This window comes from Manis javanica, chromosome 9 (assembly GCF_040802235.1).
Source record: "Manis javanica isolate MJ-LG chromosome 9, MJ_LKY, whole genome shotgun sequence".
NCBI lineage: Eukaryota > Metazoa > Chordata > Mammalia > Pholidota > Manidae > Manis > Manis javanica.
In genome coordinates this window covers 69,125,780-69,149,726 of record NC_133164.1, presented here as the reverse complement: position 1 = coordinate 69,149,726, position 23,947 = coordinate 69,125,780, and the positions used below count along the sequence as shown (strand labels likewise).

General features: G+C 34.9%; 1 protein-coding gene across 9 annotated transcripts in view; it reads left to right on the top strand.

Moving 5' to 3' along the window:
* Positions 1-23,947, top strand: part of CCDC178 (coiled-coil domain containing 178) — a 568,079-nt gene that overhangs the window by 107,768 nt on the left and 436,364 nt on the right. For all 9 annotated transcript variants that reach the window (XR_012121114.1, XR_012121113.1, XR_012121115.1 and 6 more), the window contains one exon: positions 4,929-5,082. Coding sequence is in view for 6 of the 9 variants with exons in the window: in XM_073212734.1 (XP_073068835.1) it covers positions 4,929-5,082 (154 nt within the window). In the remaining 3 variants the exon portion in view is untranslated. The remainder of the gene's footprint in view (positions 1-4,928; positions 5,083-23,947) is intronic.

Below are 23,947 nucleotides of genomic sequence, written 5' to 3'. Positions count from 1 at the left end.
ACTTAACTCACTTATTTTGCTGTTATAAACACAGTCTGATGATTATTTCTTTCCCTTCTTTTTTCTCCTCCTCCATTCTTCATATGTTGGGTGTTTTGTTCTGTGCTCTTTTTAGGAGTGCTCCCATCTAGAGCAGTCCCTCTAAGATACCCTGTAGAGGTGGTTTGTGGGAGGCAAATTCCTTCAACTTTTGCTTTACTGGGAATTGTTTCATCCCTCCTTTATATTTAAATGATAATCGTGCTGGATACAGTATCCTTGGTTCAAGCCCTTTCTGTTTCATTGCATTAAATATATCATGCCATTCTCTTCTGGCCTGTAAGGTTTCTGTTGAGAAGTCTGATGACAGCCTGGTGGGTTTTCTTTTATAGGTGACCTTTTTCTTCTCTCTAGCTGCCTTTAGAACTCTTTCCTTGTCTTTGATCTTTGCCATTTTAATTATTATGTGTCTTGGTTTTGTCTTCCTTGAGTCCTTTCTGTTGGGAATTCTGTGTACTTCCGTGGTCTGATCAATTATTTCCTCCCCCAGTTTGGGAAGTTTTCAGCAATTATTTCTTCAAAGATACTTTCTATCCCGTTTTCACTCTCTTCTTCATCTTCTACCCCTATAATGTGGATATTGTTCCTTTTGGATGGTCACACAGTTCTCTTAATATTGTTTCATTCCTGGAGATCCTTTTATCTCTCTCTGCATCAGCTTCTATGTGTTCCTGCTCTCTGGTTTCTATTCCATCAATGGCCTCTTGCATCTTATCCATTCTGCTTATAAATCCTTCCAGAGTTTGTTTCACTTCTGTAATCTCCCTCTGGATATCTGTAATCTCCCTCCAGACATCTGTAATCTTCCTCTGGACTTCATCCCTTAGCTCTTGCATATTTCTCTGCAGCTCTGTCAGCATGTTTATGATTTTTATTTTGAATTCTTTTTCAGGGAGACTGGTTAGGTCTGCATCCGCAGATCCTTTCTCACGTGTTGTTTGAATTATCTTGGACTGGACTAAACTTTTTTGCCTTTTCATGATAATAGCGGTGGCTGTAGGTAGGTTGTAGGTGTGTCAGCTGGGAAAGAAAGTCCTTTCCTGCTTGCTGGATGCCTTACCCTTCTCCGCTGCCTGTGACGGTTACCCACACTCCTGGAGCAGCCACTGGGTTAGTCCCCTAATCTTCTGTGGGCATGGTGTCCGTCAGAGTAGCACAGAGCCCTGCGGGGAGTGGCAGGCATGCCAGGTGCGCTCCTCCATGCTAGCAGCACTCCTGCTGGGCAGCTGTATGGCAGCAGTGGCCTTTGGGTCTGGCCTGAGCGACTGTGTGTTGGGCTGGGATTCTGGTCAGCTGATGGGAGTATGCCTGCTCCCTCTGGCTCCACTGCAGGTGTGCACGGGGCTCTTCTGCACAGGCCTCTACTGTGCTCCTCTGGCTTCACTGCCGCCGGTGCATGCGAGCCGCACCCAGGCTGTTCGGTTGCACCACTGCGGGCTAGCACAAGCCTCTCCTGTGGTGCCTGAATCTGCTCCTGGTCCCTTCCGGCACAGCCGTCTCCGGCATGCACTGCCACTCTCCCACTACTGGGCTGGTGTGTTGGGGTCCGTGCCAGTTGGAGGAATGAGTCGCAGGCTGCTTAGTGCCGTGAGAGGCTTCAGAGCTGCACTGCCTCCCCGGGATTTAGAGTGCCTAAATTTCCCTGGTATTCCCAGCTGCCTGGACAACTTCGTCCAGCTATGGGGTCCCTGTCTCTTTAAGACTTGCAGAAAGCACTCGCTTTTGTTTTGTCTCAGGGGTGCTGGTTGCGGGGACCTGCCCACAGGTTTTGCTCTTCCCTTTCTCTAATATCCAGCACCCTGTGCACCTTGTGTCTGAGTTCCAGGTGTGGATTTCTAGAGCTGGTTGTTTAGCAGTTCTGGGCTTTCACTCCCTCCCCTTTCCAACTCCTTTCTTCCTGCCAGGTATTGGGGTGGGGGAGTGTTTGGGTGCCACCTGGCCTTGGCTTGTGTCTTACCCCCTTCATGTGATGTTGAGTTCTCACAGATGTAGATGTATCCTCGCTGTTGTACTGCATCCACTGGCATCTCTTTTAGGAATAGTTGTATTTATTGTATTTTCATAAATATATGTGTTTTGGGGAGGAGATTTCCTCTGAAATACTCATGCCACCATCTTCCCATGATTCCCCTGGTAGCCAGTTAATTTTTATAATGCTGTCAGTACTCAATGTATTTCTATGCTATATTAGGTGAGTTCATAGATTTTCTATCATCATGGTAGATTTTCATATGTACACATTCATGTATATACATGTATATTATTTTAATCCCTTTAATATTTCATTCCTCAAAGTATGTTTTCATTTGATACTGATATTTGAAAAGATTCCTCCTGATTAGAGTTTTACTGATTGATTTTATTTCCTTAAATTATTTCTGATATTTTTCATTTTAGGTTGATTCTTCAGGTCACATATAACTGATTTCTGTGCTTTTATGTAAATCTAGTCATTACATTTTTAATAGATGTAGTGTATTCACTTTTACTTAGTTTTGCTGGCTTGCTGCTAATGTAGGAAAGCCTTAGCAGAGGCAGCTAGGAGATTGGGCTATCCTCTGTTTCTCCAGTATGTTAGCTATGTTCTCTTGGTCACAGAGGAGTAAAGAAGGGAAGCACATCACACATGAGCTTCATGAGCCTCTGCTTGTGTCTGATTTGCTACTATCCAGAAGGCAACAGTATGTCAGATGGCTAAGCTCAAGAGTTAGAGAGCCCTGCAAGCTACATGACAGAGGAAGGTTGAACAGGGATGTATGAAGAATCAAGACCGTTTACTCCCAGTTTTCCACACTGTTTTTCTTGTTCGGAGGAATGTCTTCTGTCTTTATTTCACTCATTTATCTTTATCTCTGCATGAACACAGTCATGTATGTTCAGCATTTCACTCTTCTGACACAAAACAAATCTTAGCCCATATTAATTACAAATACAAAATTCTCTATCTTGTGACATTTAAAAAATTTCCTTTCTTAATTTTGAATATAAAAAATACATTGTTTTAATAACTAATATTTAAACATGAAGGCACATTTTTATTAATTCCTATACTCATAATTACTACACCATATACTTGCTTTGATTTTCTTCTTATTTAAGTCTGTTTCCAAAAGTTCTTTTATAAGCATTAGAGGAGTCATAAATGAATTATTAAATAAAGTTGTAAAGATACTGTCCCTCACTACTTTTTCATTTGTTGAGAATTAGCACACATGCAGGAACATGTATGCACTCTAGTAACCATGCCCTGGGTTAAGATATAGAAACTTCCCAGCGTAGTAGCTTTCTCTTGTTCTTCCCAGTCTGTACACACCCTGCAAAGAGCTGATCTCAGTTCTGACTTCTGTCCCTGTGGTTAGTTTTGTCTACTTTTGAATTCCAAATGAACAGAAACACAAAGCATATGTTCTTTCATGTCTTTGGTGTTCAACTTTGTAGTAATTCTTAGAACAGGTTGAGTGAGTCTCACCATTTTATTATTCTAAATTCACTGTACTTGATTGAGCAAGTAGTATAATGATGATCTCTAATCTGCCAGTGTGGGCAAACCTGGTAGCAAACTTCTACTCTGAAGAATCTTTAAAATGCTGAAGAGTTGGTGGTGTTGGCTTCTCAGGAGATGGACAAGGAGACAAGTGAAAGAATACCTAGCTCTGCACCCATGACCCAGGGCGTCCACCCACCATGCACTTAGTCCCAGGCTGTGCCTGGTCGTCCGGTCTGGGTGAAATAGCACTGAGAGAAGAAAAACTAATTTCAGAAGAAGGAAATTTAATCAAGCTTCTGCATGTTGAATGCTGGGGCTCTCTACCTCTCATCATCTACCTGGCTTCTAGAGTTCTGGTAGACCTCTTGTCTCCAGACATGAAAGGGTAAGAATCTTCTTGCCTATTTATTGTGTTAATTTTCATTTCTGCAGTATGGTTGTAGTTTTATCTATTTGACTCTTCTCCTAAAATCAGGGTTAGTGCATGAGAACCTGGGCTGATTCAGTAAGTACCTTACACATCTGTTGGCCATTGGCATTTATTTTCTCATGATTTCTTGTTTGTCTTTTCTTCTCATTTGTCTGTTGGGTGATTTTAAAAATTCCAGATTGTTTTGTAGGATTTCTTTGCACATAAATAATTTACTCTTTGGTGTCTTATGTGAATTTCAAATAAATCTCCCTGTTTGTTATTTATGGTACCTTAAAAAAAAAGGTAGGGTTATCTGTATTACTTGCTAATATTTTATGAAAATGATAATTTTGTCATTTTTCTCACTGTACTGTTTTTGTATGTCAAACTGTAACACCTATGTGTAAAGAGACTTTCATATTTGCAGTGTGATTTCTACCTACCAGGCTAAGATACAGGATTATGTGATAAGCACTGATTAACACTCCTTTTTTTGTGGAAGGTCACATGGGAACAAAGGACTCCTTGGCAATTACTTCTCTTCAAATAAGTCCCCTTTTTACTCAGCTGCAATTTTCTCTTTCACCTCCAGACTGTGGGAGAAACAGTGAACTAGGGCTTTAGTAATGTGTGGTCTTCTCATTTTTACATCTTCTCTTCCTTCTTTTCTCTTTCTTTTTCCTTGCCTTTTGATCCTTGTATTGTCCATCCTCTGAACCAGAGGTGCTGAGGTCTCTTACCTGAAATCAAATCAAGAGGTGACTCATTATTAATAATTTACAAATCTCTTCTACCTCAGTTCCTTTCCATAGGAAACATAAATAATACTGGTGAATTTTTTTTTCACTATTTACTGCTTGATATCTGAGTGGCACTTCTCAGGAAGTGGAAGTTTAGGAATAAACTCCATTGATTTACATTATTCAGTCAGAAGCTAACTTAATTACGATTTTCCTTTCTGTGTGGGTAAAGCCAGCTGTTCTCTTCTAGGAGGGAGGTGGGCAAGCTGAGTGACCTGTGCGCCCACTACTGCACGTCAGCTGAGTGTGTCAGCGTCAGTATCGAGGAGAGTGAAAAGGCTGTAACCAAGGCACTGAAGGAGACTAAGACATCAGAAGGAGAACTGCTTGTTTTATCAAAAACGGTGAGATTTCACATTGAGAAATTGTAAAAAACACTCATTTTAGTTTTGAGCCATGCTATTTAGTCTTTTTCTCTGTCAGTAATTAAATAGCCATTAGCCAGGATTACCAGAATTTCAGCAGCTTCACACAGCACCCATTCACTCTCTCAGAGCTTCTCTGGGTCACGGCTCCCTCGGTTCCTCTGCCCCAGGTTTTCCAAGGCTGAATTGGGGTGTCAGAGGCCTGCGTTTCCTTCTGGAGGCTCCAGGATGAACATGCTTTTGTGCTCATTCCATTTTGGTGAGGTCAAGTTCCTGTGATTTCATAACTGAGGGGTCATGAGCCTGGGATTGTTCTTAGTCTGTAGAGACTGCCTGCGCCCCATGGCTCGTGGTCCCCTTCGTCCTTGAGTCGGGAGCTGCGGGCCAAGTCCTCTCATGCTTGCTGTCACTCTCTCTTTCTCTTACGACCCATCTTCCTTGCCCTCCTCTGCTGTCACATCCCATTCACTGGATAAAAGGAAATAATTAAATCAAAAAGGAAGTAATAGTATCATAAAAGACAGTAATATACACATTCCTGTACCAATTTGCATACCTAATTAGAGTTAAAACTGTTTTTTTGTTTTTTTTTTGCCACTTTCAATTAGAAGGCTCTTTATATCTCCTTAGGTTTTTTAAAGTTAATCCATGATTGAGTGAGACTGAGCATATTTGAATGGCTTTTTGGGGGTCATTTTTATTTCTTTTATTTTGTGAAAAACCTGCTCATAGTTTTCCCCCCTATGTTGAGTTATTGTTTTTTTATTGATTTGCATAGTATTTGTTGTTTATTATAGAAAATAAATATTTTAAATATGTTAAAAATATTTTTACTGTCTTTCATTTCTTTATCTTAACTTCTGATAAAGACAAACTTCAATTTTAATATATTGAATGTTGTAAATATTTTCTTTTGAGCTTTGTGCTTTTCTAAAACTTAAATTTTTTTCCCTACCTTGTAAAAGTAAAAAACAAATTCTCTGTTTTATTTTAAATGTTTTGAAATTTTGTTTTTCATATTTACATGGTGCTTTTAGGTGAAGCTTTAAAATATTTAAAGTTAAGTTTTTTTCACATTGTATTTTTTATTTGCAAGTTTGAAAGTAATTAACTATCTCTAGAATTTTAGGAATGAATATTTTACTTGCCGATGTGAAGCATGAACAATATGAAATTCATATATAGGTATGGTATGAAGGAAGGTTCCAAATACATTATTTATATAGAAAATGCATTGTTACAATATAACTTACTGAATTTATGTACATATGAATAGTCAGTGACATCTCTGTCACATAAAGGCTTCCATATTTGTGTCGATCTCCTTTTCTGTTCTCTTTTTAATTTGGTCTATTTAACTGTCTTTACCTCAGTATTTAATCTACACATGTAAACTTCTGTGGAGGGTTCTGATTGGCTGTTACGGTGAATCTCCCAGTCTTGTGTTTCCTTATTAGTTTTCAGTTATTTTTGACCTTTGCCCTCCCACATAAATTTATGTATTGTTTATTTCCTTCAGAAATTTTATTGGAATTATGATGGGTATCATATTCATTTAAGGATTATATGATGGAGAAATGAAATCTTCATGATGGGGATCCCTACACATGAAAATGATCTGCATCTCAGTTTACTTGGGTAGTTTTTCTACATTGGGTCTTAACCATTTCCCTTAGAACTTTGTGGAAGGCACACTCTCCCTGCAAATTCAGCCTGTGATCAATCTTACACAAATTAACCCTTATATCTCTACTGAATTTTAAAGGTATTTAAAAAAACTGATTTTTAATATAATTCTGATTTATTCATAAAGGTAGTCTACATGGAAGATATTTAAAATTTGGTAAGGCCTAATTTGTGTCCTACGATGTGGGTAATGTACATAAATACCTTATTTGAGAAAAATGTTTTCTATAATGGGGGATACCATTCTGAATGGGTTCGCTGGTGAATTGTGCTGTGTTATTCAAACCTTTCATAGTTCTGACTTATTTTCTGACTGACATGTCAGTCACTGTGGGAGGCTGAATTGAAATATCTCAGTGTGACAGCGGGCTTCCTTATTATTTTTGCATTTTTCCCTGTTGATATTTTTGCCTTATATAACTTGACATTGTGTTTTTAGTTGACACAAAGTTTAGAATATTAGAATAATTTTTTCTTATGATATATTTTATTTTTACATGCTTAAGTTACAATAAATTATTAAAATTTTTTAAATCGAATTTCACTTACTGGGTATCTTTAATTTCTTCCTGGGCAGTTTAAGGACCTTACGATCCTTTCCTGGCTTATATATTCTATTTTCCATCATGTTGTACCTGTCTTATTTAATAGTCTCTGTATTAACATAATTTCTTACTAATTTACATAATAAATGTTTGATTTCATTTGTTCCCAGTTTAACATTTTGTACATAGCTCTGTTTATCAGACATTCCTAACAAGCATTATTTTTTCCTTATTACTGAAGTATATCTTTTACAGCCTTCTTTAGTGAGCTAGACTTGAGATTCTCAAAATTTTCTTTCCCTGAAAATTTCTTTATTTTGCTCTCATTCATGCTATATAGGGACTATGTACCCAGTGTAATATGGGAGTGACTTACACCACTGCATAGGCAATATGGAAGAATCCAGAAATAGGCAGGGCTGAAAACGCTAAACTGAAACAGCAAAAGGGATGAGATGGGGTCAATGAGGTAGAAGAAACTGACTCTTGAGTAGAGAGTCATAGGAGTCTCTGCAGTTTGCTGTTGCTTTGCTGTCTAGCTGCTCTCTTGCTACCCTCTTCCCTCTCTGTTCACTAGCTGCCTGGAAAACTGTCAGGACTCCAGAATGTGTCATGTGCTTTCTTCCTTGCAGCTTTCTGTAAATTCTGTTCCCTCTGATTATAATGTCTGTGTTCAACTCTGCTTATTCTTGCAGTCCTGCTATTTTCTGGCTGAATCCTCTCATTTTCAACTTTACCTTGAAGGAAAATAATTGGTGAAGTAGTTTCTTCACATTCTTCTGTCTGCTTTGAACTCTTAATTAAATGCTGTGTTTACCTCCTTATGGGTACTTAACACACAACTCTACTGAAATCTACGATTGTTTGTCTACTTCATTTTAGACTACATGGTTTTTAAGGGCAGAAGATTGGTGATTTTTGTTTAATCCAAGTAACTGGTACAATGTTTGCCCCATGTTAAGCACTTAAGAAAAGCCATATTAAGCTTGTTGAAAAGAGTAAATTAACCAGTGAAGAAAAGAGAGAGAGGGAAGAAGGGAAGTATAAATGGAGAAGAAGAACCTTCACTTGGTGAGCCTGGAAAGAACTTGCTGAGGTGGAGCATGGAGTGTGGACATCCAAATAATCCTCAGTGACTTAAAAGAGCACATTAGCTTTCCTATGTATGATTTCTTCCCAGGTAACTACTATAAGCATCAGGGCAGCATAGCACAAATAGGAGAATTTTTGAAAAAATATTAGTATTGTCAAATAGGTATGACTCACTTTTCTAATCATGATGTAATTTCCCATCTCTAAAAATATAAGTATTAACCCAATTTTCAAAGGAAAAATTCATTCACTAAACCTACAATCACTTTTCTATTTACTTGATCATTTCTACAATGGCAAGTCTAGTCCTCTGTAACAATATGTTACTTTTTGATGAGATATTGTTAAAGTATTTATAATATTAGTAGTATTTTTCAATTACAGAAATCATTTGGGGACTATCATACTTCCTAGGGAAGATGAGAACATGATGAAGGTTAGATATATTAATTTTTAATGCATTTTTCTTATTATAAAAGTCTTTAAGCTAGATTTTCAAAGAATGCGTGTTAAACACTCAATTAAAAGCAATGATGTGCATCATTTTCATGAATTTATTTTTTGGTGTGCAATTGAAACTTCCAGTTCAAGAAGAAAGTAAAGGATTTGTGCCGCCTAATTGCACATACAACCTAACTGATTTTTTAAAGCTTGGAGGCATATCATGCTTCCAGTTTAGAGTCTTTACCTCATTAATGTAACTTTTATCTAATTTGTGTTTTCATTGTATCTATGAAAACACATTTTTGCTTCCCATTTCTAGAAAAAACAGCTTCTGTAAACCAGAAAATATCCTGGAATTGGCTACTTTAGAAATATTGTCAAGATCAAATTCTTTTTAAATGCAAAAGTACAGATTTTTCTATAAATTCTTTCATCATCTTTTCTTTGAAATCTACTTCTACAGTTCAGGAATTTTTTTGGAGTATGATTTCATTATCTGAAACTTTTAGTTTCTTGAGATACTAAAAAAAATCCATCTACATTTCATTTTATTCAGATATTTAATAAGATAAAAAATGACTTCTAAAGATTTAAAATCCTTTGTGATTTTCATATTTTATTAAACAATGACAGGCACACGGAATTATTTTTTATAGTTCAGTTTGCAGGTAAAAGTTATAAATAAGTGAACTCCTTTTGTATATGTGCTGATGTTTTCACATTTTTGGGATGTTGTTTTTGTTATAAATTTAATGTTTACTGCTTATCTATTGGTCTATATACTATACAGTATAAATCCACATAACTACAAGGCACCATCAAACTATACTTTCTGGTTCATATTTTTACCCTGAAGTCTTTCAAATTTAGTAATTAATTTCTTCAAAATAGATAGGCCAATAATTATTACCAAATAGGAAATCAATGTAAAGAGGCCAAGTGGTTAACTCATGGATACAAAGCTATTAAGTGTTAGAATAGACAAACTACAGTGCAATTTTTTATATTTAATTATACAGTATTCATTTGTTGTATGGATAGAAGGTAACAACATATATGAAAGTACATACTGCTAGTTTTTTATAATAAGATTCAACCTTTTATTATGTATATATTTTATTGGGTAATATGTCAGCATAAAATATTAAATGCCATCTATGAAACTGGGCTTCTTTATTTCATCTATTTAAAGAGGTGGCCTAATGTTACCTAAGTGTTCCTTTAACTAATAATGCTTATTATCATGTTTAAGATTTTTAAAATAAACTCATGTTATAAAAACTATTTATTGGGAATAGATGTTGACTTATACAAAATGCTTTTGTGAGCATCTGTGAAGATGATTTTAAATGGTTTCTCATTTGATCTATTGAAATGATGTGTTTTATTAATAGTAAACCATTTTAAAATTCTTGGAATAAACTGTGCTTGGTTATGGTTTATTGTTCCTTTAATTTACTGCTGAGTTTGATTTGCAAGTATTCTATTTAAGGTTTTGCATCCATATTCATAAGTTAGTCTGATTCCAATATTCTTAACTTGTGCTGTGTTTGACAGATTTTCTTATCAGGATTATGCTAGCTTTACAAAATGAATTGTGAAGCGTTTCTTCCTTTCTTATTACCTGGATAATTAACGTGGACTTAAATAACTTTCTCTTGAAAGTTTTATAGAACATGTTGGTGAAAATGCAACTCTACTATTTTCATTTTTTTAATTGTTTCAATTATTTTTCATGGGCAGTTGTTTTGTTTCATCACACGATTGATCTTGATCAGTCCATATAATTCTTCTTGAGGCTAATTTATGATTTTTAATGGCCCTAGAAATAAACCACATGGATTAAGATTTTCAAATATATTACTATAATATGATATAGAATGTTCTCATACTTTTGCTTATTTCTAATTTGTAATTGTGTAAGTATTTTTCACTTTATAATTTAGATTTTCAAATTTTTAAAAACAAGAAATAGAAATGGCTCTTGGATTAAATAACTATAGTTTTCTGACTTCTACAATGTTAGTGTGTGCTTTTACAGGTATATTTTCCTTCTTGTTTCTTTAGATTTATTCTATTTATTTTTATTTTTCACTTCTCTGTTTTGAAAACTTAATGTTTTTGTTTTTAAATCTTTCCCTGAGAGCTACAGTTACATTTCTTGTTACACTTTGCAGCAAAACTCCTCAAATGATTTTCTATATTCACTGTCTCTGATTTCTGCCCTTTCGCCCCACTTAAGGTTCTTAGCAGTCAGGCCTCCACTCCCACACTACACTGCACTTGGTACTATGGGTCTTGTTTTCTTCCTTATGACCCTCATAAAATCAGGGAGAATCACTTCACAGACTAATATCTAAAATTATTTTAATGCAATTTTTGAATGGCACAAAGACAATGTTCATTCCTCAAAGTTTAGAATATACTCGTGTGAGTAGAAGAAAATACTGATCTATATTTCTATCCTGATGTTATCAATGTTAGTTTTTTGTGGTATTTTAAAAAGCCTTGTAATATATTTAAAAAGTGTGTTAGGCATACAGTAATCATTCATATGTTTCTCCTTATATAAGACTTTTAAAAAAATCATTTTACAATGTAAATTTAATGTTTAAGTTTCTTAGACTGTTATTGGACATTTAAGATTTTTCAGTTTTTAAGCATTACAAACAAAGCTATTATAAATATAGCTAAAGTATTTAAAATAATTTAGATATTAAAATATCCATTCTTTTTAACAAATAGTGCTATGATGAAAAATAACTAAAGTTGAATTATGATATAGTATTAGAAGCCCAAATAAGAATCATATGCCTTATATTTCTGATAAGGCTTAATGACTTGCCTACATTTTCACATTCTCCAAAATCCTTAAAACTTTAACTTTGCTTTTTTCAACTCAGTTTTTATATGATAGTATTTACATTTATTGTCTTTCTTGGTTGTCATATCCTTAATTCTATTTAGTTAGTGTCTACTGTGACTTGTATGGCAACTAGTTGGCCATTTAAGATCTGTGGTTATACTATACTTTTTACCTAATGTTATAGTTTTAAATGTGGTGATAATTAGCATTGTTTCTTAGAATCTAAAAGAATTTTTAACATCACTTGAAACATAACCAAGACTACATAATGCCTTTTGGTATTTGGATTGCTTTAAATCTGGAGGGTTTTCCCCCTCAATATCATTTGTGATTTAACATCCTTCTCCCTTAAAATAAAAATTCCTTAATTTTACTTTAAGTGAACATTATCTGTATTGGGTAAAGAGACAGATTTTTGGAAATTTTGTAATTGGTTGAGTGAATGGAGAGGTGAGAAAAGTTAATCCCACTGTTAATAAATGGCACAGACTTAAAATTGCTGTGACTTTGTATGCATTTGGTGCTTTATGACTAAATTTTAGATGAAACTAACCATGATGATTTTATAAATATTAACTTTCTATATTGTCAATGGATTTCTTGTACTCCACAGTTTTCTCTTAGAGATAATTCCTGTGTATTGAGTACTATAAATATTGGCTACTTCTGGTAGTATTTTTCAAAGGCTACAAATGCTATGAGGTTATAAATTCAGTCATTTTCTAGTTATGATCATTTTGAATATGTTAGAAAAAGTCTATATTCTATGTCAGTGCTAAAATTTTAGTTAATATGTTTTGATATAATTTAAAAATATTATTCAGACACTTTTAACCAAAGTTCCTTTTAGAAGGGCATGATACTTATATCCCTTAAACTAGAAGGAAACTTAAGCACGTTACCTCTAAATTATCTCAGTGTATCAAAAAAAAAAAGAGAATTGGTTATCTAAAAAAGATTTTGGACCTGGGTCCACTATCTAGTAGAATATATATTATATGCAGATGCAGATATACAGACATTTACTTATTTATTTATTTAAATTTTTTATTAAGGTATGACTGATATACACTCTTATGAAGGTTTCACATGAAAAAATTATGTGGTTACTACATTTACCCATATTATCAAGTCCCCACCCATACCCTAATGTAGTCACTGTCTATCAGTGTAATAAGATGCCACAGATCCACTATGTCCCTTCTCTGTGCTACACTGTTCTCCCCGTGATCCCCACACCATGTGTACTAAACATAATACCGCTCAATCCCCTTCTCCCTCCCTCCCCACTGCCCTCCCACACCCCTCCCTTTGGTAACTGCTAGTACATTCTCAGAGTCTCTGAGTCTGCTGCCATTTTGTTCCTCCAGTTTTGCTTCACTGTTATACTCCACAAATGAGGGAAATTATTTGGCATTTGTCTTTCTCAGCCTGGCTTATTTCACTGAACATAATGTCCTTCAGCTCCATCCATGTTGTTGCAAATGGTAGGAATTGTTTTCTTCTTATGGCTGAATAATATTCCATTGTGTATATGTACCACATCTTCTTTATCCATTCATCTGCTGATGGACACTTAGGTTGCTTCCATTTCTTGGCTATTGTAAATAGTGCTGTGATAAACATAGGGGTGTATATGTCTTTTTGAATCTGAGATGTTGTATTCTTTGGGTGAATTCCCAAAGAGTGGGATTCTGGGGACAAATGGTATTTCTATTTTTCATTTTTTGAGGAACCTCCATATTGCTTTCCTCAGTGGCTGAACTAGCTTACATTCCCACCAGCAGTGTAGGAGGATTCCCCTTTCTCCACATCCTCGCCATCATTAGTCTTTTGATGCTGGCCATCCTTACTGGTGTAAGGCGATATCTCATTGTGGTTTTAATTTGCATTTCCCTGATGATTAGTGATGTGGCGCATCTTTTCATGTGTCTGTTAGCCATCTGAATTTCTTCTTTGGAGAACTGTCTCTTCATATCCTCTGCCCATTTGTTAATTGGGTTATTTGCATTTTGGGTGTTGAAGCGTGTAAGTTCTTTATACATTTTGGATGTTAACCCCTTGTTGGATATGCCATTTACAAACATATTCTCCCATACTGTAGGATGCCTTTTTGTTCTGTTGATGGAGTCCTTTGCCATGCAGAAACTTTTTAGTTTGATGTAGTCCCATGAGTTCATTTTTGCTTTTGTTTCCCTTTCTCGAGGAGATGCGTTCAGGAGGAAGTTGCTCATGCTTATATTCAGGAATATAGATATTTAGATATAGATAGATATACTTACAAAGACATACACATATATACATAGACATTTGAATGAATCCCTGGCTTTCATGGGAGACCCACGATATTTTTGAGAATTTGATATCAGCAAAAATACTGTAGTGTCTAAACTGAAAGAGGAAGAGAAAGTATAAAATTGAAGAAGATGGCTGGATCACTATGATTCCACTGGCGGGAAGCAGGTTGATAAACCGTCCAGCTGCGAACATGTGTTACTGTTCATGAAATGGGAAGAATGACTCAGTGGTGAAACTGAGAGCCACGGAAATTGAACTCAGAGTTCAGAGTAAAATGAGACTCTACAGAGTGGAACTGAAGGCAGAAAAAGTCAGAGACAGATAGCAGCAGAAGGCAGAGTCAGAGAGGCACAAAAATAAGAAACAGTCAACCAGGTACTGCTGACCTGAAAGTGCAGGGGCCACATAGAAACTGTGGGAGGAGAGTGTACCCTGCCGACAGGCTGGTACAGTCCTGCAGCGGGACTGCCGAGGAGACCCGAAACAGGATGCTCACCGGGCCCCCTGGCACTCCCACCTGACCTGTTACGGGGTGACACTTGGGCCTTCTGTTAAGCCAGTAGGGTCTCACTATTCTATTTGTTCACTTTTCCTTTTGTGTCTTTTATGAGTATTTTAGAAAGGTTTTCTCATACAGGGTTTTCATATTTTTAATATGTTCATTCTGAATTAGTATCATTTTGTTGTCCTTGCACATTTTCTTTCATCTTTCACATTTCATTATGACTGTGTTTGGGCCTATGAAGTCCATGAGGCTAACTCATATGGTTGCCTTTTTGTTATACTGATTTCACAATTATTATGGTAGCTTCATCATTGTTTCTCTTGGATTTCCAGAGGCATAGTATTTCATCTGCACATAGAGATACTGTTATTCCTTCATTTTTTTCTTATGCCTTTTAATTGTATTCTCTTATCTCATGACATTGGCTAATACATCCAGGACAGTGTTAAATGGTAGTAGAGATCATAGGCTTCCTGGCTATGTCCTGCTCCTAATGGGATTGCTAATATTTTCCCTTAAACAAGAGGCTGACTTTAAGATTCCATATGTATTTTATCATTTTTAAAAGTATTAGTTTTAATTTAATGAATATTTTTTAAATTGAAAATGGGTGTTGAATTTTGTTGAATCTTTTCTGCATCTAGGAGATATTCATGTAATTAATATTTTCTCTAATATGTCTAAATATAGTGAGTTACATTGGTTGATTGCCTCATGCTGAACTTTGAATTTTTGTACTAAATTTCATTTGCTCATAATACCTCCCATTCTCCCATTGTTTCTTAAACACATTATAATTTTCTGATTTGCCCTCACCATTTAACAAGAATATTTCTGATTTTGGTCAGTAGTGATGAAAACATCTAAATGTAATGTTTCTTTGCCCTTAATTAATTTACAGGTAGCCGTTAACCAAGCTGATTATATCCTTAATGCACACTGTTCTTGTTTCTTTTTGATTTTCTGAATGCTTGTTCCCAGTTTCCTTCACTGGTTTTTCCATATCTCCCCAATTCCAAACATTTGAGAATCTTCTGGCTTAGTCTTTTTGTAATAAGCTTTATATATCCAACTGCTAATAACTCCATTTCCACGTAGATAATTTAGCAAGTATCTCAACTTTAAAGTCTTTCCAGAATTGAATTTAAGATACACAACCTTTATATAATCTGAAGTCTTCCATATTCCATTGTATGACAGTTCAGTTCTAGTTTTGCAGACTAAGACACTTGAACTATGCATTGAAGTTATTTATTCATTTATGTTGGGAATTACCGGGTCAAAAATGCTTATATTCAGTTTTAGCAGATAGTGCCAAAAAATGCTTTCCAAAGTAGTTACACATTTTTCTACTCAGATCATCATGTGTAAGAGTTCCAGTCTCAGATCAACACTGCCATATAATATTATCTTTATTTTTATAGTTCCTTTGGAAGATTTATCCTACTGTGGTTTTAGATTTGCATTTCTCTGATGACTGATGAGGCTGGGAATTTTTAAAGCAGTTTGTTTAGAAAGTAATTTTAGAGGCTGTCACAGAGAGCTGGACACACATTTCTCCTCCACATTCTAGTTGTGACTTCCATGTTATACCTTCTTGAGATTCAGTTTTCTCATCTGAAAATCTAGGTGTGTGTTAATTTAATATGTTAATTTGCAAGAGAGATTTAGGGGTTAAAGTGTTGACTAAAAGGGATATATATATAAAGGGTGACATACTTAGAAAAATATTTTTATATGATTTTAATAAAGTTTTTATTGACTTTGTGTTCAAATTTAAGCTTCTATTCAGTATGCATAGTTAAAAACATACCACATTTAAAGCATTGCCAACTGTGAATCCTTTATATTACTAAATAACTGATTACTTAAAATGTTGTATAGGTTCTCTCTTCAGTGATAGAATTGTACAGAACATATTTTCCCACTTTGATGTTTTCATTATTGTTATTCATAACTATCTTCAGTAATTCCCATTCTATTAATCATTCACCCACTTCATAATAAATGAAACTGTGTGAATTAAGTACTGCCTTTCTTAAAATAAATGTCTGTTCATTGTTACTGAGTAACATGTTCACTGGGACCAATGGTAGAAAACAGAAAGATACACAGATACAGTTATTAAGTTTATCCCCTATTTTCTCACCATTTCTGATCCCCTATGAAGTAGGCTATTACCAGCATACATAGTATGTCATCTTACATATATTTTTGTAGGCTTCTATAAATATATTCTAGCATACACATACACATTTATCTGTATGATTAGTTTTGTTATTTGATTTTTATTGAAAAAGGGTTTGTCCTGTATACACACTTAGTAAACTTGGGTTTTTGCTTAAAAATACATTGTGGATATTCTTCAAGGTTATTAGATATAAATCGAATCCACTTTTTAAATAGTACAAATATTACATACTGTGAATTGTCATCGTCTCTGTCAGGGTACAGTGTAGAATATAGAAATCCCTCTGTTTAAGGCAGAAAGGGAGTTAGAGATTTCAATAGCCTTGCAAGGCTGGCAGAGAGCTCTGGGCTGAACCCCCAGAAATACATGCCGGGTCGACCCATTGGAGCCACAACATCTCAGGCTGCCCCTGGACGTCTCAGTCGAAGAACACGGCCCTGAGCGTTCCCTGCTCCAGGGATCAGGAAGCTGGTCTGGGGGCTTTACCCACCGCAGGGCACGTCGTGGTGCCTCACACCCAAAGCGGGTGGGTGGACGCTGAACTCAGTAGTCAATCTGCATGACCTGACTTCCCAGAGAGAGAAAACAAACAGAACTAAAACAGCGGCCAAAAATCATACAGATACGTTTTACTTCAGTTCCACTTTGTGTCTTGCGACTAGACACAACACTTGACTTCCTGTCTCCTTGCCCTGCCACGACGCTAAGGCAGCACCTTAGATGGAAGTCGGAAAGGACATTTCCTCAGCCATACACTTCATTAACATTTAGTAACCTCAGGTAGAAACCTGGTCAATTTACGTTTTGAGTAAACTCAGACTGAATTCAGTTATTAAGTACTACTAGTAATATTAAAATGAGTCAATTTAAATTTTATGTATGGTTCTTTGTATGTGATATTCTTGAAAGTTGGATCATTTAGTTGGAACTGAGTGTATTTTTCAAGATAGATATTACTGAAATACTCGCCAAAAGTTTTATATGTATATTTGTGCATATGTGTGTGTATATTAGGAGCAATACAAATATCTGCTTTCTGTCATTTTTCCCAGCAGTATAGGTATTTTTAAATTATACCAACCTAATTGTTAGGTGAAGAAATGTTGCATTAATTTTCATTTTCCTGCCTGGTAGTGAAGTAAATCCATTTTCTTCTTTAATAGTCATTGAAATTTCTATTTCTTTTACTTGCAAGATTATTATTTATGAAATATTACATGGTTTTAGAAATTCCAGTGATTAACACTTTCAATTTTGTATTTATCATCATTTATATTAGGAAAGCAATTAGCACATAATGCCAGTGTTTTCATGGATTTTATTGCTTAGGGCAGTGCTGAAGTAGTAGTACTTATCCAAAAATTGCAGATTACAAGAATTACGCATGTAGTTTTCTCATGAATGTTTCATAACTTCATTTACTGAGCCTTCCTGGCATGGTAGTACAGATCATTTAATTTTGACCCTCAGACACTGAATTCTCATGTTTATCTTTTATTCTCTCTGTTGGAAAACACACTGGAAATGTATTTCTAAAGACTGGCAATTTTTTGGTATATAAAATATGTATAATTTCAAGTATCAGAACTACCACTTCTTATCTGGAAAGTACATTAAAAACTGGGTTTTGGCTCTTGTATATTTTTTGCATTTCTATAGATACAGTCACAGAAAGTGGTTAAAAATGAGGGTGTTTAAATGTAGAGGTAATGATTCTAGTGAAGAATGTAATGGAATCAGTTATGTGTCTTTAACTAGGTACAAACACCAAGTTAATGTATTGCCTAAAAACCCTTTCAAAAGCACAAGCTGCAAAGAAAGAAATTAGCGTGAGAATAATTTGACTTTATTTGAATTTTTGAATTTATGGACTGGTGAAGAAAATAAATCTATTCTGTGTTCTAGGATTGGTCACACTGGTCACAATTATTAAATAATATACAATCAAGTGTTACGCTGAAGCACAAAAATATCTTACAAAACCTATCAGAACTTTATACAAATAGAAGGATACACAAGTCTGTGTGCAGAGTGACATAGAATGAAACTACTAAGACCTTATAATTATGTTTTTAGTATTAGAATTAATTTCAGAAACCAGATCTGTTGAAGCTGTTACCAAGACATTTATCAAGCCTACTGCGAAAGAACTGGTGACAGGAGAGATTCAGGGATATAATAAGCAAAATAATTCATGAAATACCTATGTCAAAGAACAATTCATCTTTTACTTAAAGAGATGACCAAATATGTAAAGAAATATTTTTTATTTCTAGTGCAGAAAAAGGTTCTATAATTCTCTGCAAACTGTTGAATTCACTCATACTCTGAATTATTTGCTAATGTATACAAATAAGGGAAATTTAAATTTATTGACTGCTTAAATAGCAGCAAATCTTGTAATCCATGTTTTTGATTGAGCACAGAAACTGCTAATGCCATAGCCAACTGAAAGAAAATAGTTTGTTCCCTATATTCAAACAATTGCCAAGAAAAGCCATATCCACACATTGAATTCATAGAGAAGCCTTTGCAAACAGAGATTATGGATTTTCAGGGAAGTGGTTCACAAAGTTGCTAAATTATTCATTGAATTAGTTTAATTACCAAATACTCATCTGTGTTCTCAGATTTGTAAATGGATGATCAACCATTATTCTTTAGTATGGGCTTTGCTAAAAACTCGGCACTCCTTATTAGTTCAGTTTGCAAAAAGAACTTGAGGTCTTTGTAGATGAAAAATTCAGGCTTTTAGATGATTTCTGTAACTGAGAATTACATTAAAAATAAGGATATTTTAAAAAGATATTTTCTCATTAAAAAACCTAAAATGTCCTAGTACAAATTAGAAATAAGTATTCTACATTAATGAAAAAAATTAATCCAGCAAAACTGAAGCTGTAAAATATACCCTTTTGTTGTGTCAAGCTGAATATTTCATTCTCACTGACTTGGTTACAACTTTATCTGAGGAACACATTCAGAATGTGTTGTATTACCTAAAAAAATTGGTTAATAGAGTTTTCATCAGCATTTCATAAACAGTAGTAATAATGAGTGGGTAAGAAAGCTTATACATCACTTAGCAAAGTAATTTTGACAGTTTCTGAAGAATAATCCTGGAAAATATTTCAAAGATTTCTTAAAGCAAAAATTTATTAAAGTATACATTTCATCTGGGTGAGAAATTAAGTCTAATGTCCAATTATCTATAAAATTTAATAAATTTGCCGGTAAATCTTATAATTTCTTGAATTTCTTATCTTAAAATTATGACAATCCAAATATTCCTTTAATTACTGATCATAGTTCTTCTAAGAAAAATATATTTAGTAAGTTTTGGTAAATTGAATGGGTCTACTATTTGAAATTTCATTTCATAAGATTTTTTTATTCTATTTACTTTTAAAGTTACTGTCTCTTTATGGCATATAATATTGGATTTTTAAACTTAAAATAACAATAGTTCCCTTTTAAGATTATTTAAATTAAACAAGTTAGTTGACTTAAAAATTATTAAATGCATAAGAGTATAGATGGGATAGTTTGTAAATATGAGGAAAGTAACAAAGATTTTAAAATGTTTTGGAAAACAATATCTATTGCTTTATCATTCATTTTAGGATCTTGTTGCCTCTTAAAAATGTTGGCCTTTTATTTTTAACTGTATGATTCAATGGTTCTTAGTATATTTACAGATTTATGCAATATTCTCACTGTATAATTTTAGAACATTTTAATTATCCCAGAAAGAGATCCTGTATCCATTAGCAGTCATTCTCAGTTCCTAACTCCCTCCAGTCCTCAGCAACCAGCTAATTTATTTCCTGTTGCTATGGATTTGCCTCTTCCTGGACATTTCATATCTATGTTATGGAATCTATCAGTTCATCCTTTTTTATGTCTGAAAAGCATTCTGTTTTATGGCTATATCTCATTTTGTGTATCCATTCATCAGCTGATAGATCTTTTGTTTTGTTTCTACTTTTATCTGTTTTGAATAATGCTGCTGTTAAGAGATACAAGTTTTTGTGTACGGGTTTTCATTTCGTTACACACCTAGGAGTGCAATTACTGGTACATGTAATTCTGTGTTTAACACTTTGAGGAACTGCAAAACTGTTTTCCAATGTGACTGCAACATTATCTATTTCCACCAGCAGTCTTTGAGGGTTCCAATTTCTTCACATCTTCAGCAATGATTGCCATTGTCTGTCTTTAATATTATGGCCATCATGTGGGTGTAAAGTGCTATCTCATTATGGTTTTGATTTGCATTTTCCTGATTGCTGATGATGTAGAACAATTTTTCATGTGCTTATTATCCTTTTGTATATCTCCTTTGGAGAAGTGTCTGTTCAAATCTTTCAAGCATTTTAAATTTGGTTGTCATTTCATGTTTGAGTTATAAATGTTCTTTATGTAGTCTGGATATGAGATTCTTACCAGATAGTCTGAAAATATTTTCTCCTACTGTGTGGAATGTCTTTTCTCTTCATTGATAGTATCCTTAAAGCAAAAAATTATTAGTTTTGAGTAAGTCTTTTATCTATTTTATATTGGTTACCTGTGTTTTAAGTGTCATTTCTAAGAAACTACTGCCTAATCCAAAGTTAACAAAGATTACCTATGGCCTTGATCATTTTTTCCCTAAGATTTTCATCATCTTAATTCTTATATTTAGCTCTCTGGTCCAATTTTAGTTCATTTTTTTATATATATGCTGTGAACTTGGGGTCCAAATTTATTCTTTGCATGAGGATATTCAGTACTACTGTGCTTTTTGAAAACACTATTTTTTCCCTACTGAATTATCTAGACACCTTTGTTGAAAGACAGTTGACCATTGATGTAGTATGGGTTTATTTCTGGACTCTGAATCATGTCCAATTGATTAATATGTCTTTCCTTACACCATTTCCACTGTGTCTTGATCACTGTAGCTTTGTACGATGTTTCAAAGTCTGGAAGTGTGAATCCTCCAACTTTGTTCTTTACAAGATGGTTTTGGCTATCCTAGGACCCTTGAATTTCCATGTGAATTTTAGGATATGCTTGTCAGTTTCTGAAAAGAAGTCAATTAGGACTTTGAGGACGATTGCACTGAATGTGTAGATCAATTAGAGTATTCTCATCTTACCAATATTAAGTCTTCTAATCCATGCACACAGACACTTGCATTTGTTTAGGCCTCTTCAATTCCTCTCAACAGTATGTGTCTCTTAGTTTTTCATGTATAAGGTCTGCAAATTTTAGTAACTTTTTTATTAAGGTACCATTAATATACACTCTTATGAAGGTTTCACAGGAAAAACAATGTGGTTATTACATTCACCCTTATTATCGAGTCCCCCCAAAACCCCATTTCATTCACTGTCCATCAGTTTAGTAAGGTGCCACAGTCCTTATTTGTCTTCACTGAGCTACGCTGTCTTCCCTGTGACCCCACACACACCATGTGCATCAATCATGATACCCCATAATCCCCTTCTCCCTCCTTCCCAACCCACCCTCCCCCGTAGTAACCACTAGTCCCTTCTTGTAGTCTGCGAGTCAGCTGCTACTTTGTTCCTTCAGTTTTGCTTCGTTGTTATACTCCACAAATGAGAGAAATCATTTGGTATTTGTCTTTCTCTGCCAGACTTATTTCACTGAGCATAATACCCTGTAGCTGCATCCATATTGTTGCAAACGGTAGGATTTGTTTCTTTCTTATGGCTGAATAGTATTCCATTGTGTATATGTACCACATCTTCTTTATCCATTCATCTACTGATGGACACTTAGGTTGCTTCCATATCTTGGCTGTTGTAAATAGTGGTGCAATAAACATAGGGGTGCATATGTCTTTTTGAATTGGAGAAGTTGTATTCTTTGGGTAAATTCCTAGGAGTGGAATTCTCAGGTCAAATGGTGTTTCTATTTTTAGTTTTTTGAGGAACCTCCATATTGCTTTCCACAATGGTTGAACTAGTTTACATTCACACCAGCAGTGTAGGAAGATTGCTCTTTCTCTGCATCCTCACCAGCATTTGTTGTTCCTAGTCTTTTCTACATTGGCCAGCCTAACTGGTGTGAGGTGATATCTCATTGTGCTTTTTATTTCCATTTCCCTGTTAATTAGTGATGTGGAGTATCTTTTCATGTGCCTGTTGGCCATCTGAATTTCTTCTTCGGAGAAGTGTCTGTTCATATCCTCCGCCCATTTTTTAATAGGGTTATTTGCTTTTTGAGTGTTGAGGCATGTGAGTTCTTTATGTGTTTTGGATATTAACCCCTTGTCGGATATGTCATTTACAAATATATTCTCCCATACTGTAGGATGCCTTTTTGTTTCTGCTGATGGTGTCCTTTGCTGTACAGAAGCTTTTTGGCATGATGTAGTCCCATTTGTTCATTTTTTATTCTGTGTCCCTTACCTGAGGAGATGCGTTCAGGAAAAAGTTGCTCATGTATATATTCAAGAGATTTTTGTCTATGTTTTCTTCTTAGAGTTTTATGGTTTCATGACTTATATTCAGGTCTTTGACCCATTTTGAGTTTACTTTTGTGTATGGGGTTAGACAATAATCCAGTTTCATTCTCTTGCATGTAGCTGTCCAGTTTTGCCAACACCAGTTGTTGAAGAGCTGTCATTTCCTCACTGTATATTCATGGCTCCTTTATAGTGTATTAATTGACCACATATGCTTCGGTTTATATCTGGGCTCTCTAGTCTGTTCCATTGGTCTATGGGTCTGTTCTTGTGCCAGTACCAAATTGTCTTGATATTGTCACTTTGTAGTAGAGCTTGAAGTCGGGTAGCATAATCCCCCTGCTTTATTCTTCCTTCTCAGGATTGCTTTGGCTATTCAGGGACTTTTGAGGTTCCATATGAATTTTAAAACTATTTTCTCTAGTTCATTGAAGAATGCTGTTTGTATTTTTATAGAGATTGCATTGAATCTGTAGATTGCTTTAAGCAGGATAGCCATTTTGACAATATTAATTCTTCCTGTCCATGAGCATGGGATGTGTTTCCATTTATTGGTATCTTCTTTAATTTCTGTCATGAGTTTCTTGTAGTTTTCAGAGTATAGGTCTTTCATTTCCTTGGTTATGTTTAGTCCTAGGTATTTTATTCTTTTTGATGCAATTGTGAATGGAATTGTTTTCCTGATTTCTCTTTCTGCTAGTTCATCATTAGTGTATAGGAATGCCACAGATTTCTATGTATG